The sequence below is a fragment of the Schistocerca gregaria genome, chromosome 1 (genome assembly GCF_023897955.1).
Source record: "Schistocerca gregaria isolate iqSchGreg1 chromosome 1, iqSchGreg1.2, whole genome shotgun sequence".
In the NCBI taxonomy this organism is placed as follows: domain Eukaryota; kingdom Metazoa; phylum Arthropoda; class Insecta; order Orthoptera; family Acrididae; genus Schistocerca; species Schistocerca gregaria.
Genome location: NC_064920.1, coordinates 1,097,205,723 through 1,097,232,408, shown reverse-complemented (window position 1 = coordinate 1,097,232,408; position 26,686 = coordinate 1,097,205,723). Strand labels below are relative to the sequence as shown.

The window sequence follows — 26,686 nt, the reverse complement described above, 5'->3', positions numbered from 1 at the left end:
GCATACCTTAAGAGCTATGAGCCCTTGTTAATCTTCGCTACTGTGAAACACATCTCTTCTACTGAATAAGTGCCTATAGTACTTGAAGTAGGCATTTTAGATCCCTTGCTGGACACCTCTCACAGTATGGGAAGCAAACAGCTTGCAGTAGAAGAGATTTGTTTCACAGTATCGAAGATGAAAAAGTGCTCGTAGCTCTTAAGGTAAGCGATGTAGAGCCCATGTTTACTAGGTTTTTTTTGCTTTGGATGATAGTTCTTTTCATTCCCTGAGTAGCATAAATTGACCAATTTTTGTGTATATAAGACATCTGAGATATCATAATTGCTGAGTTTATGGAAATATGTTTGAAGAGGGTAAAAGACCAACATCATTACAGTGTAAAAAAAATATTTCCAGGGGTGTTGAAATAATAAAAAAATGTATGCAGTGTTTTTTAAATAGTATAAGAGGCTGTGATTTCATAAGGATAGTCTGTTTTCCTCTTTATTGCTGTGTGCTACTACAGCAGTGTGACGTGGACATAGTGTTGATCATTAGTGTTTATTTTGCAGTGATTGTTGTTGATTAGTTTTTGAGTGACCCTGTTTGCCAGACAGTATGGCTAATCGGCGTGTGAGCGACATGGATTTGTTGTTGTGTTCTTTTATTGCGACTTCCTTTTTGTTGCAGCTTTTGCGTTCAAAATGGTTCAAATGACTCTGAGCACTATGGGACTTAACATCTATGGTCATCAGTCCCCTAGAACTTAGAACTACTTAAACCTAACTAACCTAAGGACATCAAACAACACACAGCCATCACGAGGCAGAGAAAATCCCTGACCCCGGCGGGAAGCGAACCCGGGAACCCGGAGCTTTTGCGTCATGTTCGTATCATACGTTGCGTCACTTTAGTGTTGGCTGCTAGCATGAGCTTGTCTTATTATACTGCACATGTTAGGTTATTTGTCGCTAGCACAAGTGAGGGCATTGTTTTGGTTACCAAGTTTGTTCCTCATTCTTCCCTTCGTAAGATTAGTATTAAGTTTGGCTTGTAGTTGTTACATATATTGTACCTGTGTGTCTGTTAAGTGAAAGCAATCTCATGTTCCATTGAAAGTTTAATTGATGAAGGATGCCACCATTTGGTTGATCTTAAATATTTACTGCGCTGTTAGCGACAGGTGATAAAATGTATGTGAGCTATCAATGCGAGGTTGTCACCATTTAACTGTGTTAAAATTTAGTGCGCTAGTGACGCTAAGGTTGCATGAGAGTTTTAATACATGTGAAGTCAATTGATATATGTTTGTTATGTATGTTTATAAAGTTGTGTGTCGAAGAGTGGGTTTAAAATAAATCAAGGTCTAACTTGTAAATATTTTTAGTGACTCGGAAGACGAAAGTTTTTTTTATAACAAATATTATGAAATTGAAGCGGACATTAACATTAGTTATGATCAACAATCGTGTAACTATTTTTACAATGATGTATAATATGCTGATTGTATCAATAAATGACATGAAATCAATGTTCAGTAAAATCATTATTCTACTTTGCCAACGCTTCTACTTTATCAGCATGTGTTTCACACAAGGAAAGAAATTCCTCGTTTTTGCTTCCATATCATAATTACGTGGGAGTATTCCTCACCATAGGCATGGCACCTCGTACTGACACTGGTGTTGGCACTCATTTCCTGGCTGAATGAAAATGTAATAATTTAACACCTATTATTTCATGACCATCTTCGCAATGTTTAATAAATATTGGACTAGTATTCCATGAAGTAACGCTTTCCACTTTCGTCGCTATATGAGGGGCGTTCAGTTAGTAATGCAACACTTGGCCAATTTCGGCTGAATAAAAGCGGAATTTGTTGTGGGACAGCATGGAATATTTCTGCTCCAGCATATGGCAGCGTTATGGTTTAAATGGCTCTGAGCATTATGGCACTTAACATCTGAGGTCATCAGTCCCCTAGAACTTAGAACTACTTAAACCTAACTAACCTAAGGACATCACACACATCCATGCCCGAGGCAGGATTCGAACCTGCGACCGTAACGGGCGCGCTGTTCCGGACTGAAGCGCCTAGAACCGCTCGGCCACACTGGCCGGCGCAGCGTTATGTGTAGCCCTGAAAACGGCGTCTGTAACAGATTTGCATTGCAAGCAGACAACTGTGACTGAGTTTCTCTTGGCGGAAAGCCAGATCATCGCAGATATTCACAGGTCTTCGCGCAATGTCTACGGACACCTGGCAATTACCAAAAGCACAGCGAGTCGTTCGATCTATGGATCGCAATGAAACACCTAGTTGCTCAACTGCACGTCTCTGTTGGTAGTGCTAACGTACTCGTGCACCAGTTGGGGTACTCCTAAGTGTGTGCCTGCTGGAGTCCTCGCCACCTAACAGAGGACCAAAAAGGGCAATGAAAGGCCACTTGCGCGGAATTGGTTGCCCGTTACGAGACTGATCGTGACAATTTTCTGTGGATCGTGGTCACAGGTGATGAACATAGGCTCATCACTACTAAACGTATCTCGCACCTTCTGACTTCCATCTGTCTGGGTCAGTGAAGGATGCATTTCACAGGAAAGAGTGCGTGGTTGAGAGGAGGATATTGACGCAGAAGGATATTGATTGCGACGTAGAGTGGTACCGTGCCCTCCGAGTAATGTGGCGTAGGCCGTTGCATTGAACGGAGATTGTGTTGAAAAACAGAATTCTGTAGCGAAAAGAGTGGGGAATGGCAACGGCATTGCCGCAGTGGATACACCGGTTCCCGTGAGATCACCGAAGTTAAGCGCTGTCGGGCGTTGTCGGCACTTGGATGGGTGACCATCGAAGTCGTCATGCGCTGTTATCATTTTTCGGGGTGCACTCAGCCTCGTGATGCCAATTGAGGAGCTACTCGATCGAATAGTAGCGGCTTCGGTCAAGAATACCATCTTACGACCGCGAGAGCATTGTGCGGACCCAACGCCCCTCCTATCCGCATCCTCCACCGAGGATGGCACGGCGGTCGGATGGTCCCGGTAGGCCACTCGTTGCCTGAAGACGGAGTGCTTTTTAAAAGAGTGAGGAGTAATATCGTGTTCTGGTTCAGATGGCTCTGAGGACTATGGGACTTAAGTTCTGAGGTCATCAGCTACCTAGAACTTAGAACTACTTAAACCTAACTAACCTAAGGACATCACACACCTCTATGCCCGAGGCAGGATTCGAACCTGCGACCGTAGCGGCCGCGCTGTTCCAGACTAGCGTCTAGAACCGCTCGGCCACCCGGCCGGCCTCGTGTACTGGAATCCTGAATGAAGGCAACTATCAGAAAAAAATATGTTGCGTCAGTTAGCGAACGCCCCTCATATACACCGGTGTACTGCCATTAGATCATCACTTTGCAGTTTCTTCTTGAAGGCCACCTGCAGTACCCCCATGTTCCAGTACATTCCTTATGCACGACGCCACTCTGTCAGATCGAGATGGCTATGGCTGCGATAGTCTACGCTCACGTCACTTTCACATTCGGGAATGTGCTCGGTGGGAAAAGTGAGAGGTGCGCAGTCAGTCTGCCGCGTGTGCATTCGAGCACTGACCGACGCTCGAGTTCTCGGTCAGACCTTGACGAGAGCCTTCCCGATGGCGTCACCCCTGAGCATGGCGGCGAACGCTTGCGGCGTGTTGAGGAAGCCGTCAGTGAGGGTCTCTCGCCACTTGAGGCGGCCCTGCCTGATCCAGAGCGCCATCCGCTCGTCGGCCTCGGGCCAGCGGTCGCGCCACTGGGTGAACATGAAGCCGTCCATGCGCAGCCGCTTGCGGACGACGGCGGGCGGGATGAGCAGCATCTTGGGCGGGCGCGGGTCGCGGTACGTGGACACGCAGCCGCACACGGCGATGCGGCCCCGCTCGCGCATGCAGTCGGCTACTGCGGAGCTGAGGTCGCCGCCCACCGTGTCGAAGTAGACGTCGACCCCGCCGGGCGCCACCCGCCGCAGCGCGGCGCGCACGTCGCTCGTCTGGTAGTTGAAGGCGTGCTCGAAGCCCAGCTCTTCCGTCAGCCACCTCACCTGCAAAGGCACCGAAGCGCAGATAAGCGATCGCGTTGGACTGGGCAGATTTGGCGGTTCTGATACATACTGAGGTGACAAGTCACGGATAGTGATATGCACATGTACAGATAGCGGTAGTATCACGTGCACGAGGTATTTCAAGGGCACTGCATTTCTGGAGCTGTCATTTCTTTTTTTTTCTTTATTGTGATTTCATTCACCTGACCCATATGGGGCAGCGGAGGGCTGTCAGCGGCACAATCTACCGCTCTTCAGCCGAGTGACATGACAACTTAAAATAGGAATAAAATGTTACATACATAAGGCGATAAAGGGGAACTTAAAGCAGAATAATGGGAGAAAATGAAGGTAAAAAATAGACTAACACATCGAAATTCATGGAGGACAGTTAAAAAAAGTCACCAGAAAGTTAAAAAACACAGTTCGCGATTCTTCAAGACCCAGAGAAGACACTGAATGGACATGCACAAGTTAAAAGTCGCCCACAGTAGTAAAAACTCTCCGGAACAACACACTTAAAACACACTTGGAGCACACACGACGAAAAATAAAACTGCCAGGCGGGACCTGCCGATGGAAAGGGCAGAGAGGATGGAAAAGGAGGGGAGAGCAAGGGTCAGCAGCGGAAGCGGCGGTATGAAGAGAGGAGGGACATCAGTGGTTACACAAAGAGGCAGGAGACACGTGGGGTGGGAGATGAAGAGGGGAGACAGGGCAGGAGGGAGTGCAGAGACACAGAAAGGAGGCACAAGAAATGGAGGGTGAGTAGGAGGGGGAAGCCGTTCAGGAGGAGGGAGGGGGAAGAGAGGGAGCCCTGAGGAGGAGGCAGGAAGATGGGGTTAGAGTTGGTAGGAAGGGTAGATGTCAGGGCGAAGCTCATCATCCATGAGGGGTAGATGGTGGAAGTTGCATTGGGAAAGATTGAGGGTGTGGAGGTGGAGAGAGGGTGGGACACATCAGTAAAGGTGCGGCAACTGGTTGGGGGTGGAGAGGATGGGAGACACCAGGAGGTGAGGGGGATCAAGGTGGCGGACAATATATAGTGTGCGGATGTGTTCAAGGAAAAGGAGAAGGTGGGGGAAGGTGATAAGGTCGTAGAGAATGCACGTGGGGGACGGAAGGCGGATGCCGAATTCGAGGTGGAGCACATGGCGTTCGAGGATTTGGAGGGCTTTATAGAACCAGGGAGAGGCGGAAATCCAAGCCACGCTTACATAACAGAGGATAGAGCAGATCAAGGATTTGTAGGTGTGAAGGATGGTGGAAGGATGCAGACCCCACGTCTGGCCGGACAGGAGTTACAGGAGGCGGAGGCGGTTGTGAGCTTTGCTTTGGATAGTAAGGAGATGGGGAGTCCAGGTGAGGTGGTGGTCGAGTGTGACGCCAAGGTATTTGAGGGTAGGAGTGAGGTGGATAGGACGGCCATAAATGGTGAGGTAGAAATCATGGAGGCGGAAGGAGCGGGTGGTGCGGCCTATGATGATCGCCTGGGTCTTGGAGGGATTGACACGGAGGAGCCACTGGTTGCACCAAGCGGTGAATTGGTCAAGGTGGGATGGAGAGTACGTTAGAACCATTGAAGAGTAGGATAAAGGACTAGGAAGGCGGTGTCATCAGCGAACTGGAGAAGATGAACGGATGGGGGAGGTTTTGGCATATTAGCAGTGTACAGGAGATAGAGGAGAAGGGAAAGGACAGAACCTTGGGGCACGCCAGCAGAGGGATAGAAAGTACGGGAGTTGGAATTGTGGATAGTCACATAGGAAGGACGATGGGAGAGGAAGGAAGCAACGAGACGGACGAAGTTGACGGGGAGAGCATATGTCTGAAGTTTGAAGAGGAGCCCAGGATGCCAAACACGGTCATAGGCGTTCTGGAGATCAAGGGAAACAAAGATAGCGGAGCGACGGGAGTTAAGTTGGAGGGAAAGAAGATTGGTAAGGTTAAGGAGCTGGTCGTCTGCGGAGAAGGAAGGCCGGAAGCCACATTGGGTAAGAGGAAGGAGGCGGTGCTCGTTAAGGTGACGGTGAATACGGCGAGAGAGGACGGCATCGAAGACATTACTGAGCACAAAGGTGAGGCAGATGGGACGACAGGAAGAGGTATTAGAGGAGGGTTTGTTAGGTTTAGGGAACAGCAGGAGACGGGAAGTCTTCCACAGGCGTGGGTAATATCCAGTGGAGAGGAGGACATTGTACAGGGTAGCAAGGACAGACAGGAAGGGTGGAGGGGATTCCTTGAGGTTACGGTAGGTGACGTCATCGTGACCAGGGGCGGTGTTGCGTTTTGAGCGGAGGACGATTGTGATGTCTTGTGCGGTGATGGGAGTGTTGATGTCTGAGGAGAGTAACCGATCCAAGTACTGGAGCTGTCATTTGTACTCAGGTGATTCACGTGAAAAGGTTTCCCACGTTATTATGGCCGCACGACGGGAAATAACAGACTTTGAACGCGGAATGATAGTTGATGCTAGATGCATAGGAAATTCGATTTCGGAAATTGTAAGGCAATTATACAGGGTGGTCCATTGATCGTGACCGGGAGAAACATCTCACGAAATAAGCATCAAACGAAAAAACTACAAAATGTCCGTCAACCTCAATGCATTTAGCAAAACGTGTAACGACATTCCTCTCAACAGCGAGTAGTTCGCCTTCCGTAATGTTCGCACATGCATTGACAATACGCTGCCGCATGTTGTCAGGCGTTGTCGGTGGATCACGATAGCAAATATCCTTAAACTTTCCTCACAGAAAGAAATCCGGGCACGTCAGATCCGGTCATCGTGTGGGCCATGCTGTGGTGCTTCGACGACCGATCCACCTCTCATGAAATATGCTATTCAATACCACTTAATCATTTTGGAAGTACATCGCCATTCTGTCATGCAGTGAAACATCTTGTAGTAACATCGGTAGGACAATACGTAGAACAATACGTAGCAAATCAGCATACGTTTCACCATTTAGACCGCCCTCGATAAAATGAGGGCCAATTATCCTTCCTCCCATAGTGCCGCACCATACATTAACCAGCCAAGGTCGCTGATGTTCCACTTGTCGCAGCCATCGTGGATTTTCCGTTGCCCAGTAGTGCATATTATTCCGCTTTACGTTACCGTTCTTGGTCAATGACGCTTCGTCCCTAAATAGAACGCGTGCAAAAAATCTGTCATCGTCCTATAATTTCTCTTGTGCCCAGTGGCAGAACTGTACACGACGTTCAAAGTCGTCGCCATGCAATTCCTTGTGCATAGAAATAATGGTACGGGTGCAATCGATGTTGATGTAGCATTCTCAACACCGACGGTTTTGAGATTCCCGATACTCGCGCAGTTTGTCTGCTACTGATGCGCGGATTAGCCGCAGCTAAAACACCTACTTGGGCGTCATCATTTGCTGTAGGTCGTGGTTGACGTTTCACATGTGGCTGAACACTTCTTGTTTCCTTAAATAACGTAACTATCCGGCGAACGGTCCGGACACTTGGATGATGTCGTCCAGGATATCGAGCAGCATACGTAGCACACGCCCGTGGGGCATTTTGATCACAATAGCCATACATCAACACGATATCGACCTTTTACGCAATTGGTAAACGGTCAATTTTAACACGGGTAATGTATCACGAAGCAAATACCGTCCGCACTGGCGTAATGTTACGTGCTACCTACGTTCTGTATTTTAATTTAAAAATCTACCTGTTACCAACTGTTAGTCTAAAATTGTGATCCATATGTTTGTGACTATTACAGCACCATCTGTCACAAAGCGAAAAAAGTGATACAACTAATACATTCATATTTCTTTACGTACTACACGAATATGTAATAAAAACAGGGGTCAGGTGTCCCTATTTAGAAAAACGCAGTTGATATCCGTTTGACCTATGGCAGCGCCATCCAGCGGGCCAACCATAGCGCCATCTGGTTTCCCCCTTCAAGCTAGACGACTTTCGTTCTTTGTAGTTCTTTCGTTTGTTGCTTATTTCGTGATATATTTGGCCCAGTCACTATCAATGGACCACCCTGTATACTCAGAGATACAGTGTCTAGAGTGTGCTCAGGCATTACCTCTTACCATGTACAACGCAGTGGCTAACAGCTTTCACTTAACGACCGAGAGCAGCGATGTTTGCGTAGAGTTGTCGGTGCTAACAGACAAACAACACTGCAATGTGAGACGTACAACGAACGTATCCGTTAGGACAGTAAACCAAAAAATGGTGTTAATGGGCTATGGTAGAAGACGACTGACGCGTGTCCCTTTCCTAACGGTACGGTATCCCTTGGAGCGGCTATCCAGGGCTCGTGACCATCTCGGCTGGACCCCGCGACGATTGGAAAAGTGTGACCTTTTGGGATAAGACCAGCTTCCATTTGTTAAGATCTGACGATAGAACTCGACTCTGGCGCAGACCCCATGATATCATGGGCCCAAGTGGTCCACAAGGCACTGTGGAAGCTGGTGGTGGCTCCATAATGGTGTGGGTTGTATTTACTTGTGACGGACTGAACCGATCACTGACAGCAAATGGGTATGTTCGGCTACTTGGTGACCATTTGCAGTCATTCATGGACGTGTTCAGAAACAACGATGGAATCTACAGGTGGCAATGCACTGTCACCGGGCCACACTTGTCTGCGACTGGCTTGAAGAATATTCTGCACAATTCGAGCGAAAGATTTGGCCACCCAGATCGCCCGACATGAATCCCATCTAACATTTTCTTTTTTCCCCCTTTTCTTGGGTCAGGAATTGCCAGACAAAACTACACCAAATGAATCATGTTTTTCATGTTAATGTTTCTACTTTTGAAATAATCAAATATTTTACACCAGGATTCACTAAATCTTTCTTTGTCTCCTTCATTTTTTATGGAGTTCTGTGCATATGAAAATTCATCGAACAGTTTGTCTTCATCAACAGGCACAATTCTTTTTACAAAAACAACAGTTCTGAATATCCTTCCACTGTAGCTACTCTTTTTCAGTATTAACCCAGTCAAATGCTTTAAAAGGTGGAAAGGTGTGAGAAATGGTAAACACCATTCTTTAATATACTCAATGCTAGAGTCATAGAAGATGTCAGCATAAATATGAAATTGTTCTCCAGTAATTTCACCCTCTTCTTCCAGCTCTTTTAGAGTCTCATGTACAAATGATGTGAGAAATCTTTCAGGTTTTCTACTTTGTAATTTGCCCAATAATTTATTTCTTGATAAACTTCCACTATTGTGATTTCTTGTTTCTCAATACATTTAATTGTTGGGGAGAAAGGTTTTAGCTGGCTAACAAGAAAATGTACAAGAACAATAGACACAGGGTTATCAAAGAACTGTTTAAGGATAACAGGACACTTATCAAGGGAAATGAAATATGATTGCAAAGCAGGAAATATCTCTACAATTCTTTCCAATGCTGGTAGCAGAGACAGCCACCTTGCCTTGCTGTGCCCAAGTACAGTTTTGTATTCAGTTTCAGTAAACTTACAGAATGACTTCAGAAATTCAATCCTTTGTGTGTGTATATATATATGTGGAAATGCTGGTAGATTTTGTTTACAATTAATTGGCAGTCGATGGGTAGGCAATCTGAGCCAGTTTGTAAGGAATTGTGCACCACATGTGCTGGACAAACAACACCTACTATATTACTCACGGTGTTCTGTTGCAGTTTATAGAACAAATTGTTTTTTCCTTTCCTCTGCTTACCACCAAAATTGGTGTTAGTGTTGTATGCAGAAACTGCAATCACCTTTCCCTCAGTATCATATTTCTTTCAAACCTGCCGCACAATTCTGAAGTAAATTTAAAATTTCTCCAGCTAAATTAAACACTTCGAGCACTTTCGCCGTGATGCCATTTTCAGGTTTCAGGGTGAAAATACCTGATAGGAGAGGAACCAACTTCAAATCCAGATGATTCGAAGTATCAATCATTACAGAAATGAATCGACCACTTTTCAGTACATTTAAATCCTGCTGAGCTGCATACGGCGCAATAACATTTGAAATGATTGCATTACATTTTGTGTGTCCACATGTGAATTTAGCACTAAAAGGCTTTTTAACAAGTGCTGTAGTACAGTCCATTGACTTAAAGATATGGTGATGCATTGCACTGTGGTATGCAAACGTAGCTTCTTGTGCTGCCAACTGCCTATCCATTTCTGTTACTGATTTGAAGTTTACATAGTAGTCACTCACGCATTCATTTGCTCTTTTCGTTCGATCACTCATGCGATGTTTCTTCGTCTTAATGTGATTCACAATGTCAGACCTTCCACCATGACCAATAGCAAATTTTGATCAGCACAACGTACATTCTACAGTTTCTCCACTACCAGTGATAATAGGAAACTCGCTTTTTATACTGCTGTTAAAATTACTTTCGTTTTGGCGTAAAGAAACGGCGATTGCACAGTGTAAAACACTAACAGCGTAGTGACGAAAGTCAGAGAGCAAGTATCAGTGGTGTAGAGTATCTCTGGACCGAAAGGACGGATTCAGTGGATCGATTTAGAGGAGAAGAATCTTCGTTGCTATTCGTAACCTATAGTGCGTTTGAAATTACTCGCGAATTTTGGAAGTTCGGTACATACACTCCTGGAAATGGAAAAAAGAACACATTGACACCGGTGTGTCAGACCCACCATACTTGCTCCGGACACTGCGAGAGGGCTGTACAAGCAATGATCACACGCACGGCACAGCGGACACACCAGGAACCGCGGTGTTGGCCGTCGAATGGCGCTAGCTGCGCAGCATTTGTGCACCGCCGCCATCAGTGTCAGCCAGTTTGCCGTGGCATACGGAGCTCCATCGCAGTCTTTAACACTGGTAGCATGCCGCGACAGCATGGACGTGAACCGTATGTGCAGTTGACGGACTTTGAGCGAGGGCGTATAGTGGGCATGCGGGAGGCCGGGTGGACGTACCGCCGAATTGCTCAACACGTGGGGCGTGAGGTCTCCACAGTACATCGATGTTGTCGCCAGTGGTCGGCGGAAGGTGCACGTGCCCGTCGACCTGGGACCGGACCGCAGCGACGCACGGATGCACGCCAAGACCGTAGGATCCTACGTAGTGCCGTAGGGGACCGCACCGCCACTTCCCAGCAAATTAGGGACACTGTTGCTCCTGGGGTATCGGCGAGGACCATTCGCAACCGTCTCCATGAAGCTGGGCTACGGTCCCGCACACCGTTAGGCCGTCTTCCGCTCACGCCCCAACATCGTACAGCCCGCCTCCAGTGGTGTCGCGACAGGCGTGAATGGAGGGACGAATGGAGACGTGTAGTCTTTAGCGATGAGAGTCGCTTCTGCCTTGGTGCCAGTGATGGTCGTATGCGTGTTTGGCGCCGTGCAGGTGAGCGCCACAATCAGGACTGCACACGACCGAGGCACACAGGGCCAAAACCCGGCATCATGGTGTGGGGAGCGATCTCCTACACTGGCCGTACACCTCTGGTGATCGTCGAGGGGACACTGAATAGTGCACGGTACATCCAAACCGTCATCGAACCCATCGTTCTACCATTCCTAGACCGGCAAGGGAACTTGCTGTTCCAACAGGACAATGGACGTCCGCATGTATCCCGTGCCACCCAACGTGCTCTAGAAGGTGTAAGTCAACTACCCTGGCCAGCAAGATCTCCGGATCTGTCCCCCATTGAGCATGTTTGGGACTGGATGAAGCGTCGTCTCACGCGGTCTGCACGTCCAGCACGAACGCTGGTCCAACTGAGGCGCCTGGTGGAAATGGCATGGGAAGCCGTTCCACAGGACTACATCCAGCATCTCTACGATCGTCTTCATGGGAGAATAGCAGCCTGCATTGCTGCGAAAGGTGGATATACACTGTACTAGTGCCGACATTGTGCATGCTCTGTTGCCTGTGTCTATGTGCGTGTGGTTCTGTCAGTGTGATCATGTGATGTATCTGACCCCAGGAATGTGTCAAAGTTTCCCCTTCCTGGGACAATGAATTCACGATGTTCTTATTTGAATTTCCAGGAGTGTATTTGGGGTATGCTGAAAGCCATCACACGCTTCCTAGCGTAAATTATTGCGCAGTTAATAGAAGTCAAACAACCAGTACCGTCAAACACTTTAGCCAGGCGGAATCATAAAAAAACGGGACATTTGAACGTCCCCAAAAAAACTTTCGGAACAGCGGGACATTTTGGTAAAAAACGGGACTGTCCCGGGAAAATGGGACGAATGTACATCCCAACTTAAGGACATCACACACATCCATGCCAGAGGCAGGATTCGGACCTGCGACCGTAGCCGTCTCGCCGTTCCAGACTGTAGCGCCTAGAACCGCGAGGTCACACTGGCCGGCCCCGAAATGCATATCGGTGCTATTGAAAAAGTATTCAGTCAACTGCATTATATACATAGATAGCAACGACTGGCATATTTTGGTAGACTAAACGTCGATTGTGAAGAAAAACCACCTAAGAGTAAAAAGTACCAGCACCCCAAGGACATTTGCTGACCCCCTAAGAGCCCAGAACCACAACCCAACTACAATAGCAACAAATTTAAAAATACTATATCCAACCACAGCCCACACCACAAACTGTAAAGAAGAGAACTTCCACACACAGAAGGCAACAGCAGAAGGCAAACATATTTTAAATGAAAACGCTACACTCCTACACTGTGTAAAGGCACTTTTTTAACCTATTGAAGGAAGTTTACAAAAAGGGCGACACAAACAGCTAAAGGAGCGAGAGAGAGAGAGAGAGAGAGAGAGAGAGAGAGTGAGAAGTGTAAAAGCATATGGGGCCTGATGACGGCAAAATTTATTCCCGAAACTGGTTGCTTTCAGAATAAAATAAAATATCCTAAGGTATACGGCTGTTGGTGATGTTTGACATTGAAAAATTCATTTTATGTTGATTTTGAGGCGGGCACACGGCCTTACAGATTTTTTCAGCGCCTACGTGGTGGAATATGTCTCATATTGCAAAACCAGCTCTAAGCCGTCGAAAATGGGTGTCGAAAATCGTGTTCGGGTTCAAAAGTAGCTAACTGCATGCTAAGCCCGCTAGATGACCAATAGGCATGGCTGTCGCCCCGCCATGTCTGGATGCAAAGCACGTGAACAGACATCAGACTTACCAATCTGGACATTCAAAGCTACCTTTCAGTCTGTTACTATTAGAATAGATATTTTTCTTACTGAGCTCTAGGTTGGCTGTGCTGTGACAAATTCGTACGCAACAATAACGTTCCCGCTGCCAATGCATTGTCATTTGGATGGGACGATTGTTTCGTGATTATCTCAGTGTCACTAACCATGCAGTTCGCGGGCTTTGCATCTATGCTACTCAACTTTCAATATACCGTATAATATAAAACGTCTAACATTACCTCCATAATTATCCTCTTGTTCAAAATTATCGCTAGGATATGATATTCATAAAAGTGTAAATTGTCGATTGTTAAGAATCGTTAATCTGCGAAAGTTCTTGACCAACTGCTTCGAAATTTTCACGCAACGTTGCATTTTGATAAAGGCGTGATTTTACACTGCTATTCCTTTAAGGTGTTATATACAACATACAGGGTGAACATTAACAAAACTGCAGCGTCGGATTCCTGGCTGGAAATGGAGCAAAAAATGCCCTACGAACATGTGACCGGAAATGGACGGCGTGCTTGCATCAACAAAAAATCGTCGCGGAACTCAGTACAGAGCTGCTTCGCATCGACGTGACAGCAGGTCTTAAGGTGGCCTCAAAGAGATGCAGTGATGGCTTTCACATCGTTGATTGTCGCTCGTTTTTACACGTTCCGGTCTCTTTTCGAATAGACGTCACATGCGTCGTCAACACGCTGTCGACGTCAGGAGCTGGTTCAGCATACACAACGCTTTTCAGATGCTTCCAGAGGTAAAAATGCAGGAGATTTAAGTATGGTGATGCAGCAGACCATGCTACAGGGCCTCCGCTTCCTGTCCAATGTCCGTTAAGTTGTTGAGGTGTCGGCGAACTGCAATGCAGAATTTACGTGCCCTGTCGTATTGATAAAGGCACACTCTCAAGCAGCTCAGGCAGAGAATCCCGCAGAAGACCAGGAAAGTTCCTTTGATGAGGCGTTGTTGAATAATAACCGGAGCAAGTATGTTGTCGTCCAGAATCACTGACCACACACTGACTTTGAACCGATGCTGATGAAACGCCTCAACCATTCCCCGAGGATTGTCTGTATCCCACAGATGACGATCATCCAGATTGATGGTGCTAGTTCTGGTGAAGGTTTCTTCTGCGGTAAAGAGGACTAACAGCAGAAATCTCATAATTATGATGGTCTGGTGCAAAAATCATCGACAAAATCCTCCCGTAGAGAGAATTCTTGCACTCGTTGCACGTGATCGGAATGGTAACGGTTGTCATTCAGGATACACATTGTAAGCGTATTGTCATATCGCTGGCCAAGTTGTGGAGTATCTTTGCGGGCAGCCGCGTCTGTGGTGAATCGAGCGCGGGACACGGATCTGTTATGTTGTGTAGTGTGTAGCTCTGCATGCAAGAAGCATTGTGAGTATTCAGGTTGAAGTGTTGCTACAAGTGCTATTATAGTAAAGTGATCACATATGGAAATGGTTCAGAGGAAAGTGCGTCAAGAAGTTCAAAATGGTTCAAATGGGTCTGAGCACTATGGGACTCAACTGCTGTGGTCATCAGTCCCCTAGAACTTAGAACTACTTAAACCTAACTAACCTAAGGGCATCACACACATCCACGCCCGAGGCAGGATTCGAACCTGCGACCGTAGCAGTCGCACGGTTCCGGCCTACGCGCCTAGAACCGCGAGACCACCGCGGCCGGCCCGTCAAGAAGTAATTGAAACTGAGCAGTGGCGTTAATAACGTATTTATGTATCCTCTCGTTGCGTGTCGCATAGCACCGATCATCTGCGCCGTGTTCGGTCTCCAAGAATAAACAAACGTGAATCAGTAATACTATTTACCACAAAGGAGTGCAATCAAGTGCCAGTGAGAATGTAAGGTGTCAGGCAAATCCAACACCTTACATGAAAACCCTGACGTGATAAGCAAATCCAGTAGTATGTCACATAGCTCCGAATAAATTGTGACATTAAATTAACCAAAGTAATACGAGTAAGGAGTGAGCAAATGGAATACCACAGACTAACACAAGAATGCCTAAATGCATGTCGTACCTTCCCACCGTGGGGCAGACGCAGTTCCGAGGGGAGAAACGAGGACAGAAGCCGAGAGCAGAACCGTGTAGAGGGGCTGGGCACACACGCCACGAGCCTACCTGTACAACTATACAACCCGCACGTTTTAGCGTCAGGCTTTTTCGCGTCTCAGGTATGTCAAGGACACCCCCAGCCCATGTTAAAAGCTAGAGCCCTCCAGAAAAGCAGTATAGATCTTACGATAACACAAAAAGGGCCACTACCACCCGCAAGTTTTAGCGTGAGACTTTTTCGCGTGTCTGTTACATTAGGATCACTCCCCAGCCCATGTTAAAAGATAGAGCCCTCCAGAAGAGTAGTATAGATCTCACGATAACGCTAAAAGGACCACACTAGCTGCAGGTTTTAGCGTGAGACATTTTAGCGTCGCTGTTACGTTGCAAACTTTAAAAACATTGCCCCACCACGAAAAGTATAACGTTTCCCATTGGATAGATAGAATTTTTGTAGCCGGAGCGTAAGGTTAACATTGAGACCCTGATTGGTCAGATGAAAACACAGCCAGATAGCTTTTTTAAACTAACTTCGGTAAATTGTAGTAAGGAGAAGTTCGAGAGTTGGTTCCGAGACGGCGAGCTGGATGGCTGCTGCGCCGGCCGCTGCCGCCCTGACGCTGCCTAAACACCGACAAGGTAATGAACGCACGCGATGCCGCATTTTTGAGCGCATAAGGCTTCACTCAGAACTGCAGAAGACTCATCTGTTACACCCCCTTTTTGCGTAATACTAATGGTGATCGTTAATTAAAACTCATGGTGTTCACATTTGCCACTTGAAGAACAGATCTGAAACGCGATGATTTTTCTTTTATATAGTTATTGAGAGGCCACATCAGCCACTGTAATTTACGACAAGTTAGATAAGTTATTAAAGATAATTGAGGGTCACTGTAGACCATTTTGATAGTTTTCTCTTTTGTGAAACTTAAATTAAACCTAGATTATAGATGTGATATGGCATAGGTCATCCTTCGATCGATTGTAGAACTTGGAACCCCTTTTAGGGAATATTCGTTCACATTTTTGTTGAACGCAGTTGGTTTTTACCATCCTGTATTAAAACATTTCCTTTTATCAATAGTGCAATTTATAAACGATGTTTTGTGATTAGAATAAATTTCCAATGGTAAACTTAACTGCTTTTTCGACGTTATTTTACCAGCTAACTAAAAATAGGAAAGCCTTGAACCCTTTCCACTATATTTAGTTAGAATTAAGATTCTTTTACAGCGAGTGCAGTGGAGCTGACGCTGAGATCATTTAGTATTTGGTTATATCATCGCTAGTCTCACTGAACTCTTCTGAATTCTACATGTCATGTGTGGTCTGGCGTCTCCTTACCAGCAACAGGTCCCAGGTTCAAACTAGTTCCCTAAAAAACACGCCCAGAGTGTCGTTGCGCGAAAGTGGTAGGGAGACACGATATAGTACAATCAGACACCACCATGAATGTTTAGAAGAACGTGCGTTCGATCATCGCGTTCCGCATAAACAACAATCACCCGCGTCGTTTCGGTTACGCGTACGCTCGTCTGAATTATATTGTGGACTGTTAATCATCAAGATTGTTAATTGGGATAAAAATTTACAACTTAAGAGTGTAAACAGTGCAACCTGTGGTTACCATATCGTCTCAGAATATAGAGGGGTTGGTTTGTTTCGGCGAGGAGACCAGACAGCGAGGTCATCGGTCTCATCGGATTAGGGAAGGACAGGGAATGAAGTCGGCCCTGCCCTTTCAAAGGAACCAACCCGGCATTTGCCTGGTGCGATTTAGGGAAATTACGGAAAACCTAAATCAGGATGGCCGGACGCGGAACAGATTATAGATGTTCATACCAGACATAGGACAGTGTTGTGTTTAAACGTTCAGTGGCTCCCCTAAACCCGCTTGCATTTTTTCGATAGATAAATTCATGCAAGCCAACAGCCAGCTGTGGAGCAGAACAATACGACCGCCGCGGGATTACCAGGTACGTGGTCTGGACAGGGCGCACGGTCACGAAACGAGAAGTCAGTATAACGTACCCCCCCCCCCCCCCCACCCATTCGTACTCCCGAGCGTGTTACAACATGACCGTACTTTGACGTACACCATATCGGCGGGCCACTTGCCTGGAGCATGTACTGCTGTTCGTCTCAATATCGTATAGAGTCTGGTCCTTCAGTCCGCCCCTCCCTGCACATTAGGCTGTCTGGAATATGCCGCAGAATATATCGTTGTACGTAACTTAGCTGGAGAGACAAGACGTCATAAACACTGAGATACGGGAGAAAATGTCGCATCATCCGTGAAGTTTTAATACGTTTATTCTTTGCTATTAAGACACTCCTCCAAGCGAGTTCAGTTAAGGAAACCCCTGATAAATGGCAGAGCTTTTGACAGCTTTCAACTGCGAAGCGCAAACGTCTGTAGGCGAAAACAACAGTCTTTTATAGAGCTATGAAAAGGCATTACCATAGAGACGTTTAAAAAATCGCGTTGTAGACGCGGGAAACACCTGCGCCCAGCCTACAAAAAGTGTTCAGGATCTTGCCTTAATCTGGATACTGTGCTTATACATTTGCACGTTATGCGTGTTTCTTTGTACGATTGTTTCATAACTTCAAAGCTGTTTTCACGAATACATGGAAATGAAATTTTTTCGACACTTCGCTACAAACAAAGTACATTTTTTTCGTTTTCGCCTGTAATAGAACAGTGGCAAAATGAATACGCGGCAATGCTGGGCATGTCAGCTTGTTGTTTTATATTTTGATACTGCAGTTACGACGTCTCCTTAAATTTTGGAAACTAGTATAATGTTTCAGAATTAAAAGCAAGTATCTAAGTGCTTCTGCTTGGTAGTAGATAAGAGTAATCAAGAAAAACACGCGGTATCGAACGAAGATGAGTGCCTACAGCTGTTGCGTCGCTTGATAAGGCTAAACGCTGGCAAAAACAAACCTTCACCTGCTCTGGTGCGAACCTACGTTTGTGAATTGGTGACAACGGTCACCAGATAAGGCTGACGTCTAGCTGGAGCAGCGATGCATGCTGTCATGAGCCAACGGTTCAAAATGTTTGCTGATTGGTATCAGATTGTGGTGTTGCTTCCTGGAGTAGAAAGTATATTTCATACTTAATGGAGAATCTATACTTTTTTCTAGTTGAAGAAGATGCTTTTTTTTCAGGCGCTCCTTCATACTTGCTATACCAACAGGCTGCAACAAAAAGTAGGTACATTAACAAATTTCATAATTTTTGTTCTATTACCACGTGTGGATTGCCCTTTCCCGATAACGCCAGATATCGTATCGAGAGAGACAGTACACTGTTCTTATCCACAACAGACCCATTTGGTGCGTACAACAAAAATACAGCAATCTCTACGTCCAGTGACCTCTTTTACGACACAAAGGAATTAATGACATTAACCGTCAGTGGACGTTGATTTAAGTCAATGGGGCAAGTTAAAAATTTGTGCCGGACTAGGATTCAAACCCAGGTACCCAGCTTACTAGGCAGATGCGCTGACCACCCACCATCCAGACACAGTTGTCAGCGCAACTGCTCGGACTACCCTAGCACGTCTCCCGTCAGACCCAAATTCTCAATTTATTGCCACGCGGGCTAGCCGCGCGGTCTTGGGCGCCTTGCCGCGGTTCGCGCGGCTTCCCCCGCCGGAGTATTATAATCTGACCCTACCTCGAAGCCACTTTGCGCAGGTGGTTGAATACAGCACTCGCGCGCCGATCTGCACCGGGCTACTTGATATTTTATCATACTTAGTTGAGTCGTTACTCCTCAGTAATTAAATGACTGATTCAGTTTTCTCCTAGCTTGTTTCCCGTAGATGGATATAACACGATTGTCTTGTTCTTGGAACACCAGTTTTTAAAAGTACAGCATACAAGCCTTTTCTAATAAAACTTTTGACTCTGCTACTGTTGACAGGAATTGACTATTACATATTTTGTAAAACCATGGAGGACCACTGACGTTACTTGAATCTTAGTATGACAGTTCAAATTCGTTATTTTTTTCTTTTAAGGTATGACTGTATGCTTAAGTTGCAGAAGTTAACTGCAATTTATGGTACTCCTATTAATTAGTTTTCCGATGTCGTCGATTTCTTCTTAAATATCACTACGTCTCTTCCGAAGTGGAACGAATTAAAAATGAAGTAATTCGAACCTTACAACAGAGTAACTGAAAGGACTGTCGAATATGAACCTAACACTCGTACAGTATAAATTACAAATAAAATTGACCTTTCCTTTCTTAGAGTACCAGGCGATTTGGCTGGATGAGAGGTTGTAAACTTTCTAATCCTGTCTAGAGTTAGTACACTTTTGCTAGTGTAAGTGGCGCTCCTCTTTTAGGTCCGGGTGACGGGGTGTAGTGGGTTTTTGTGTTCCTTTGACACCTCGATGCCCTCCAGCAAATTATGCACCATTTTACTTGAGAACCGCTCGGCCACCGTGGCCGGCGGCCGTTACACGCATTATGTGTTGCAGCAGTAGAATCATTCGGCAGTCGGCTTCAAATATCAGTTCTCTAAATTTTCCCAGCAGTCTTTCTCGAAAAGAACGTCACCTTCCCCCCGGGGATTCCCTTTCGAGTTGCTGAAGCAACTCTGTAACACTTACGTGCTTTTCAAACCTACCGGTAACAGATGTAGCAGCCCGCCTCTGAATTGTTACGATGTCTTCCTTCAGCCCGACATGGTGCGTATCCCAAACACTCGAGCAGTACTGAAGATTAGGTGGCAGCAGCGTCCTATATGCAGTTTCCTTACAGGTGAACCATTCTTTCGTAAAATCCTCCCAATAAACCGAATTCGGCCATTCACCTTCCCTACCACAGTTCTCACATGCTCGTTCCACCTCATATCGCTTTGCAACCTTACTCCCAGATATTTAAATGACTTGACTGTGTCAAGCAGCACACCAGTAAAGCTGTATCCGAGCACTATAGATTTGTTTTTCCTACTGTTCCGCGTTAATTTACATTTTTCCACATTTAGGGCCAGGTGCTGCTCATCACACCAACTAGAAATTTTGTCTAAGTTGTCTTGTATCATCCTACAGCCACTCAACTTCTACACCTTATTGTAAACCACGGCATCATCAGCAAGCAACCGTGGATTGATGCCCACCCTGTCCGACAAATCATTTATGTACACAGAGAACAATGGTGGTCGTATCACACTTCCCTGGAGCACTCTTGATGATACCGTTGTCTCCGGTGAACACTCGCCGTCGAGGACAACATACTGGGTTCTATTACTTTGCTGCACCAAAAACTATATCTAGGTAAGCTATCAGACAAACTAGCCAAAACACTGAAAGACCAAAACTATAAAACATCGTTTTATATAACAGGTACTACAGCTAATCCCCTATTCAACAGCAAGGACAAAACAGATAAACTAAGCAAGAGTGGGTCTACAAAATAACCTGCACTGACTGCAATAAACTGTACATTGGCCAAACGAGCCGGGCCATATCAGCAAGGCTGACTGTACATGAACGCAGCTGGAGATTAAATAAATCGGACTCCACCTTTGTTGAACATGTGCACAAAGGAGAAGACAAGTATCTAACACACACAGAAGTGCTACATAAAGCCAACAAAGGCAGAAAACTCGACCTACTAGAAGCACTTGAAATTTAACAAACACTCAGCCCTAAATGCCCAGCTGGTCCTAAATGACCAATTGCAACTGAGCACATCACCACTCTTAAACTTTTCACAATAAAGTAAACCTGCTACTAACCACAAAGTGTCCCAATAGTAAACAAATTTACATCCCAATATAATGTAATATCCCCTACGTGTTTACATTCCTAACTGTAACTCAACTGTAACAATGTAATATTTAGTATATATTAATGCACAATTTTCTAATAACAAAATGTAACCGCCAAAGAAAATATAGCTCTTGTAAAACCAACAATTAATGTCCAGTGCAACTGTTAACAACAAATACCAAAAAATTATAAATTTGTAATAATGCGTATTCTAAATAATTCTAATTGTTGTCACTCGTGGTACTGACAAACCATAAAAATTGATTTATTTTATGTTAAAGAACGGTTTTACAGAAAAAAAGTCAACACACGTCTGACAATTCCAAAGACAATACCACAACTAAAGATCGTATGTAAGTGCGTTGTATCTTAGTCCAGAGAGTTCGGTTCGTAAGAACACAAGTTCCTTGTAAACAATAGCCAGTAGTTATCTGAAAGTGGCCTAATAAGCGGAAAACTAGTTCATACAAATAAAAATCAGTAGAACAAAAAAACTGCCTAAGTGTTGTCCAACCGTCAATACTCAAGTCTTCGAGCGTCTCACTTACCTGTGACCTTATTCGATATGCTCCTACTTTCGCTAATAGTCTGCAATTGCGCACCATGTCAAATACTTTCCAAACTAAAATGCACCGTAATGGCATCCATTGTAAATACTTTTGCACAAGAAAACTTCTTCCCGCTTCATTACGTAAAACAGTCAGTAGAATAGCACTTTCAGAATCCGGCGGCACTGCTGCTGCTCTGCAAGCAGTCATGAAACTAGAACGCATCGACAAATAAGAGGTAGGAAGAACTCCTATGAGTCGGCTCACTTAGTCAGTTCAAAGGACGGAATGATTTAACTACCGCAAAACTGGGGTGGGAAAGCGCCGCCAGTTTTACTGTGCCCCCCCTTATACGGTCATCTACATCTACATCCACATCCACATCTACATCTACATCTATACTTCGCAAGCCACCCTACGGTGTGTGGCGGAGGGCACTTTGCGTGCCACTGTCATTACCTCAGTTTCGTCTTCCAGTCCTGAATGGTTCGTGGGAAAAACGACTACCCGAAAGGCTCCGTGCGCTCTCGAATCTCTCTAATTTTACATTCGTGATCTTCTCGGGAGGTATAAGTAGGGGGAAGCAATATATTCGATACCTCATCCAGAAACGCACCCTCTCGAAACCTGGACGGCAAGCTACACTGCGATGCAGAGCGCCTCTCTTGCAGAATCTGCCACTTGAGTTTGCTAAACATCTCCGTAAAGCTATCACGCTTGCCAAATAACCCTGTGATGAAACGCGCCGCTCTTCTTTGGATCTTCTCTATCTCCTCTGTCAACCCGACCTGGTAAGGATCCCACACTGATGAGCAATACTCAAGTATAGGTCGAACGAGTGTTTTGTAAGTCACCTCCTTTGTTGATGGACTATATTTTCTAAGGACTCTCCCAATTAATCTCATCCTGGAACCCGCCTTACCAACAATTAATTTTATATGTTCATTCCACTTCAACTCGTTCGTACACATACTCCCAGATATTTTACAGAAGTAATTGCTACCAGTGTTTGTTCCGCTATCATATAATCTTACAATTATATTAAATTACATTTGTCTATGTTAAGGGTCAGTTGCCACTCCCTGTACGAAGTGCTGTTTCAAATGGATCTGAGCACCATGAGACTTAACTTCTAAGGTCATCAGTCCCCTAGAACTTAGAACTACTTAAACCTAACTAACCTAAGGACATCACACACATCCATGCCCGAGGCAGGATTCGAACCTGCGACCATAGCGGTCGCGCGGTTCCAGACTGTAATGCCTAGAACCGCTCGGCCACACAGGCCGGCTCTGCACCAAATGCCTATCCGCTACAGATCTTCCTGCATTTCGCTGCAATTTTCTAATGCTGCAACTTCTCTGTATACTACAGCATCATCCGCGAAAAGCCGCATGGAACTTCCGACACTATCTACTAGCAATGGTCCCATAACACTCCCCTGTGGCACGCCAGAGGTTACTTTAACGTCTGTAGACGTCTCTTCATTGATAACAACATGCTTCGATCTGTTTGCTAAAAACTCTTCAATCCAGCCACACAGCTGCTCTGATATTCCGTAGACTCTTACGTTGTTTGTCAGGCGACAGTGCGGAACTGTATCGAACGCCTTCCGGAAGTCAAGGAAAATGGCATCTACCTGGAAGCCTGTATCTAATATTTTCTGGGTCTCATGAACAAATAAAGCGAGTTGGGTCTCACACGATCGCTGTTTCCGGAATCCATGTTGATCCCTACAGAATAGATTCTGGGTTTCCAGAAATGACACGATACGCGAGCAAAAAACATGTTCTAAAATTCTACAACGTATCGATGTCAGATATACAGGGTGTTACAAAAAGGTACGGCCAAACTTTCAGGAAACATTCCTCACACACAAAGAAAGAAAATATGTTATGTGGACATATATCCAGAAACGCTTACTGTCCATGTTAGAGCTCATTTCATTACTTCTCTTCAAATCACATTAATAATGGAATGGGAACACACAGCAACAGAACGTAGCAGCGTGACTTCACTTTGTTACAGGAAATGTTCAAAATGTCCTCCGTTAGCGTGGATGCGCTGATGCAGCCCTGGAGAATGGCGTATTGTATCACAGCCGTCCACAATACGAGCATGAAGAGTCTCTACATTTGGTACCGGGGTTGCGTAGACAAGAGCTTTCAAATGCCCCCATAAATGAAAGTCAAGAGGGTTGAGGTCAGGAGAGCGTGGAGGCCATGGAATTGGTCCGCCTCTAACAATCCATCGGTCACCGAATCTGTTGTTGAGAAGCGTACGAACACTTCGACTGAAATGTGCAGGAGCTCCATTGTGCATGAACCACATGTTGTGTCGTACTTGTAAAGGCACATGTTCTAGCAGCACAGGTAGAGTATCCCGTATGAAATCATGATAACGTACTCCATTGAGCGTAGGTGGAAGAACATGGGGCCCAATCAAGACATGACTAAAAATGGCTGCCCAAACGTTCACAGAAAATGTATGTTGATGACGTGATTGCACAATTGCGTGCGGATTCTCGTCAGCCCACACATGTTGATTGTGAAAATTTACAATTTGTTCACGTTAAAATGAAGTCTCATCCGTAAAGAGAACATTTGCACTGAAATGAGGATTGGAACATTGTTGGATGAACCATTCGCAAAAGTGTACCCGTGGAGGCCAATAAGCTGCTGATAGTGCCTGCACACGCTGTAAATGGTAAGGAAACAGCTGGTTCTCCCGTAGCACTCTCCATACAGTGACGTGATCAACGTTACCTTGTACAGCAGCAACTTCTCTGACGCTGACATTAGGGTTATCGTCAACTGCACGAAGTATTGCCTCGTCCATTGCAGGCGTCCTCGTCGTTCTAGATCTTCCCCAGTCGCGAGTCATAGGCTGGAATGTTCCGTGCTCCCTACGACGCCGATCGATTGTTTCGAACGACTTCCTGTCGGGACACCTTCGTTCTGGAAATCTGTCTCGATACAAACGTATCGCGCCACGGCTATTGCCCCGTGCTAATCGATACATCAAATGGGCATCTGCCAACTCCGCATTTGTAAACATTGCACTGACTGCAAAACGACGTTCGTGATGAACACTAACCTGTTGATGCTACGTACTGATGTGGTTGACGCTAGTACTGTAGGGCAATGAGTCGCATGTCAACACAAGCACCGAAATCAACATTACCTTCCTTGAATTGGGCCAACTCGCGGTGAATCGAGGAAGTACAGTACATACCGACGAAACTAAAATGAGTTCTAACATGGATATTAAGCGTTTCCGGACACATGTCCACATAACATATTTTCCTTATTTGTGTGTGATGAATGTTTCCTGAAAGTTTGGCCATACCTTCTTGTAAGACCCTGTATAGGCCTATAGTTTTGCGCATCTGCTCGGCTCCCCTTCTTGAAAACTGGAACTACCTGTGCTCTTTTCCAATCATTTGGAACCTTCCGTTCCTCTAGACACTTGCGGTACAGGGCTGTTAGAAGGGGGGCAAGGTCTTTCGCGTACTCTGTGTAGAATCGAATTGGTATCCCGTCAGGTCGAGTGGACTTCGTTGAGTGATTTCAGTTGCTTTTTTATTTCTTGGACACTTATTTCGATGTCAGCCATTTTTTTCGTTTGTGCGAGGATTTAGAGAAGGAACTGCAATAAGTAAAAGGTAAATGTAGAAAAATATTGTGAACAAAGTTGTGGATTTTTGAACAGACCTCGTAAACAGTTACCGTTCACACCCTTGTACGACCCATAAATATTACCACCAGATGCAGCGCAAGGCGCCAATGTAGAGACGATACCTGCGTTGTCTGTCCCAGACAGTTGTTTGGTGAAAGAGTTAACCAACTTTGATCGTGGATACTGACTGGTGCAAGACTTCGCTCTGTCGAGTGATTTCAGTTGCTTTTCTATTCCTTGGACACTTATTTCGATGTCTACCTGCTCACTGGCAAAACGGAGACATTTGTGGAGGTTTAGTACCAGTGGGGGAGTTGTTGCAAGGAACAGTCCTCTCACACACAACACGGGGCCAGGAGCGGTCGCTCACTCAGTGGCTCGCCGGCGCCTCACCTTCTCGTCGGAGCGGACGAGCCCGACGGCGGTGCAGCCGTGGATGCGGGCGATCTGCCCGGCGAGCGACCCCACGGCCCCGCCGGCGCCGCTGACGACGACCACGTCGCCGGGCCTGGGGTCGCAGACGTCGATCAGGCCGAAGTAGGCGGCGTAGCCGGGCATGCCGAGGGCGCCCAGCGCCAGCGACGGCGGCAGCCCGCCCAGGTCCCGCGGCAGCAGCACGGGCGGCCACAGCGGGAGGTGCGCCCGCGGGCCCACGTCCGTCACGGTGCGGTCGCGCCACCCGAAGCAGCCCACCACCAGCCGGCCCGCCGGGAAAGCCGCCGACCGGCTCTCCACGACGCGCGCCAGCTGCGGGAAGGCCTTTATTGTTATCTAAACACCTTACATAAGGTGGGCTGGCAGCAGCGTACTACGCTGCTCTTCAGCCACAAGTTGACAAAGAAAATACGAGGGCTATCCACAAAGTACATTACGTTTTCGTTTGTGTCCGTTACGGGCGGGGCTTGCGCGGCCATCTACATCTACGAGGTGCATTCAAGTTCTAAGGCCTCCGATTTTTTTCCTCCGGACTGGAAAGAGATAGAAACATGCGCATTGTTTTAAAATGAGTCGGCGTTCATTGTCAATACGTCTCAGAGATGGCAGCACCGTACGGCAGATGGAATTTTACCGCCAGCGGCGAGAATGAGAACTGTTTTAAATACTTAAAATGGCGACGTTTTCCTTACTTGAACAGCGTGCAATCATTCGTTTTCACAATTTGCATGGTGTGAAACCAATTGAAATTCATCGACAGTTCAAGGAGACATGTGGTGATGGAGTTATTGATGTGTCGAAAGTGCATTCGTGGGTGCGACAGTTCAATGAAGGCAGAACATCTTGTGATAACAAACCGAAACAACCTCGGGCTCGCACAAGCCGGTCTCACGACATGATCGAGAAAGTGGAGAGATTTGTTTTGGAGGTTC

At 46.1% G+C, this 26,686-nt stretch overlaps 2 protein-coding genes across 2 annotated transcripts in view; one reads left to right on the top strand and one right to left on the bottom strand.

Moving 5' to 3' along the window:
• Nucleotides 1–26,686, top strand: part of LOC126282200 (tubby-related protein 4) — a 1,357,172-nt gene that overhangs the window by 188,158 nt on the left and 1,142,328 nt on the right. The window lies entirely within an intron of this gene.
• LOC126282218 (prostaglandin reductase 1-like) overlaps nt 1,350–26,686 on the bottom strand; it is a 59,128-nt gene continuing 33,791 nt past the window's right edge. Inside the window, exons 2-3 of the mRNA XM_049981770.1 lie at nt 25,713–26,066; nt 1,350–4,056 (exon numbers count right to left, since the gene is read on the bottom strand). Of these exons, the coding sequence (XP_049837727.1) occupies nt 3,604–4,056; nt 25,713–26,066 (807 nt within the window). The 3' untranslated portion in view covers nt 1,350–3,603. The remainder of the gene's footprint in view (nt 4,057–25,712; nt 26,067–26,686) is intronic.